Genomic DNA, 3,184 nt, shown 5'->3' with positions numbered 1-3,184 from the left:
AAGGGTTCGTTTAGGGATCAATGATAGTTCTCGAGTGCCGGCCACGTCTAGGGTGTAGACTTGGGGCATGACAAGTTGCTTTAATTCAATCAAAAGTCAATCCAAGACTTGAGCATTTCCTTTTCCAACAATGTCCAAAGCCACACAATCTAATCCTATCAAGTAATCACAATAAGATTTCGAAAATAACAATACTCATACCAACGAGATTGTCGAAAGTTCAATCCGAGCATCTGAACCCCGAATGTTGACCAAACTCAACCCAAAGGCTAAAATTCACAAACTTTCAACTTAGGACCTCAAATCTTCTAGACCAATTTCCACATTTCGGAACTGATGGAATCGACATAATTCTATTTCCGAGACTCGAAACTTCAAAAGACACCAAAAATCCCTTTTTAACAACTTTAGCCTTTCAACTTCCAAAAATTTCATAATTCACAACTTATAAATCAAAACTCGAAACCAAATTCAAAATTCAATCATAAATAACCCGGGGTCGATATCGGGAGGGGTATAATGGTAATTTTATGAAGAATTCCAAAAATGACATTTGTGTCATTACAAGTCATCAACAGAGGCGAACCCACATGTATAGGTAGGGTGCACGTGTACCTGCTCACTTCAGAAAAAACATGTGTATGTATGCATATATCTTTTGAGAAACTAGAATATAACTAATTGTGCACCCATAGAGAGCTTAGAAGTGCACCTTGGGACATTGCTTTAAGCCAATGCACCCACCCGCACGACCACTATACGAGACCAGGGGCCAGTCCCGGTTAAAACTCCATTTCACTGTTCTATTATAATTTTCGAATTTAAAGGGCTTATTTTAATTGTAACATCAAAATTGCTAGATAGGAGATTCATACTCATGACAATCCAGTATAATAAACCCATTTAACCATTGAGCTACCTCACTCAATTGTTTTTCAAATTTTTTAATAAAGTTAAAGTCTACATATTATCTTAAAGACTTTAAAATTCATATTATAGCAAATTAAAGTTTAAGTATTAGCTTAGAGCTTATGCATGATCAATATATTTGTATTTCATTTTTTTAGTATTATTCAAGTCATTAGTGGTCAATTGAATTCGACATTTTCCTTAATCGTTATTGAAAGTTTTTTCAACGCCTAAATTATAATAATATTGATATATTAGCGCGCAATCTTTATATTCTAGATCCGTTTCTAATAATATGTATAGATAATTAGTTCCACGAAATACACTAGAAGCAACAGCTATTGCTGCCTATTTCTCTACTAGACTAAGAAATTTGTGGGATGAGTATGATGTGCAGTGTGCTACTTCCTAGCAATGGATGAGTACCATCTTTACTCTTTCCTTTTTTTAACACAGTACGAATAAATAATTAAAGTCGACCGTCTATATTTTAAAGGCAATTTATATTTTTGTTATCAAATTTCACTTGATTATTCAACATTCTGTTAAACTTTAACCAACGATTCTACTTGGCCAATTCACAATTTTACTAACTCTTAAGAAATTTAATAATCTAAGTTTTTCATAATGTTCATTTATGTTGTTTACAAAAGATCAGAGTTTTTACTTACAAATTGAAAAAAAGAAATCATAAACTAAACCAAATACTTGAAGAATTTAAAGAGAGCTTACTGCTTCTATACTAAACCGAAATTTTCAGCGTAACACAAATAAATATTTTTAACATTAAACAATTTAAATTAACTAACAAATCATAAATAATTTCAACAAAAATATACTTGGATGCTTGCACTGGAATTGCTTACTTAATTAGTCACGCGAATGAAATAACTTGTAGTAAAACTAGCTTGTGTTTATTTTTATTAATATTATTATTATTGTTACTACAATATCTTCAACAAGAGTACAAGACCATAACACAAATACTTGTAATATTGGTACAAAGGCAATAGATGATGTTTCTCATTTTCGATTTAATTTGGATTTCTTAAGTTATGCCCCAAATTTAGCCTTGTAATCACTCCAAAGTTGATCAACCGTCTTCCCTAGTAAGTCAACAAAGAACTGATTACTATAGCCATTTCTCATTTTCTTGTTAAGCTCTGCCACAAATCCATTTCTCAAGCTATTGCAGTAATCAAGAAATTGAGCAGTCACGTCGTAGCCTTGGTCCCAACGATTGCCCTGGCCTGGTTTCACCCAGTGGCTTGGCCCAAGACCAGCTTTGAGCCTCACATAATCAGCAATTCCTTCAATTAATCCTCCGGGAGCCCCACCGTTCCCATTCCACTGCCATACGTGAGTGGCTTCGTGGTATAATACTCCGGTGATCTCTCTCCTAACATCTCCAGAGTAACCTTGGATGTACCTGCAAATGCATATTTAACATTTGAGTATAATGAGTACTATTACTTAATTATATATATATATACATATATATCTCATATGTCACAATATATATGACTCACAATCTCAAAAAGAATGATACATTTTTATATATATGTTATTGTTTGTTTGTTTGTTTTTTGGGAGGGGGGAGGGGTATGTATTTGGAGTTTAAGACGTGCATTCACTGGTTATTTATTAAATCAATTTATGCGTACCTTGCACTAACATGAATCTCATTGTTGCTAGCGTAAGCTACTCCGTCCATGTCATCGACAAACATGCTTACTTTTGGAACATTTTTGCGGTCAGCCGGAGAATTCTGTTGGAAGATGTTCCATATGAAGGAAGTGGCAGCTACGAGTGTTTGCTGACTATATTGAGCTCCAATATCTCGGTCGAAACGGGCACCACCAGGGGTGTTTGCAGCCGTGTTGGTGACAGAGTAATCTACCGCATCGATTTTTTGGGTGAATATTGCCAAGACAAATAAAGAAGAAATGAAGAAAATGTTATTAGCCATTGCTTGTTTGCTATTCTAGTGATATGGTATTATCTTATAAAAAGATGAGCACTTATATAGTTTTTTCATATACGTGAAAACAGAGAAGTTGGACCAAGTCAGTTGGAAAATTTAAAAGGATGATAATATAAAAGCCGCCAGAGTGGGAAAATGAAAATTTCCAATTACTTTATGAGTAGGTCAAGTAATTAGTGTTTCTTGTGGAATGTAGCTAATACTCCTAATATATCCTCCAGGACCCCCATCATTTCCATTCCCATTGCCAAATTTTTGCATATCAAGATTAAAAAAGATATTGAATCCGTC

The 3,184-nt window shown here is 34.2% G+C and overlaps 1 protein-coding gene across 1 annotated transcript; it reads right to left on the bottom strand.

Annotated features, from left to right (window-relative positions):
* Positions 1–1,797: 1,797 nt before the first annotated feature.
* On the bottom strand, positions 1,798–2,906 carry LOC102577760 (NtPRp27-like protein). Its single transcript, NM_001288107.1, is given in 2 exon segments — positions 1,798–2,338; positions 2,574–2,906. Coding segments are annotated over 2 exon segments (681 nt in total). The 5' UTR covers positions 2,879–2,906; the 3' UTR covers positions 1,798–1,962.
* Positions 2,907–3,184: the final 278 nt, after the last annotated feature.

The sequence above is a fragment of the Solanum tuberosum genome, unplaced genomic scaffold (genome assembly GCF_000226075.1).
Source record: "Solanum tuberosum cultivar DM 1-3 516 R44 unplaced genomic scaffold, SolTub_3.0 scf00239, whole genome shotgun sequence".
In the NCBI taxonomy this organism is placed as follows: Eukaryota; Viridiplantae; Streptophyta; class Magnoliopsida; order Solanales; family Solanaceae; genus Solanum; species Solanum tuberosum.
The sequence above is the reverse complement of the archived record's forward strand: the minus strand, read 5'-3'. Positions and strand labels throughout refer to the sequence as shown.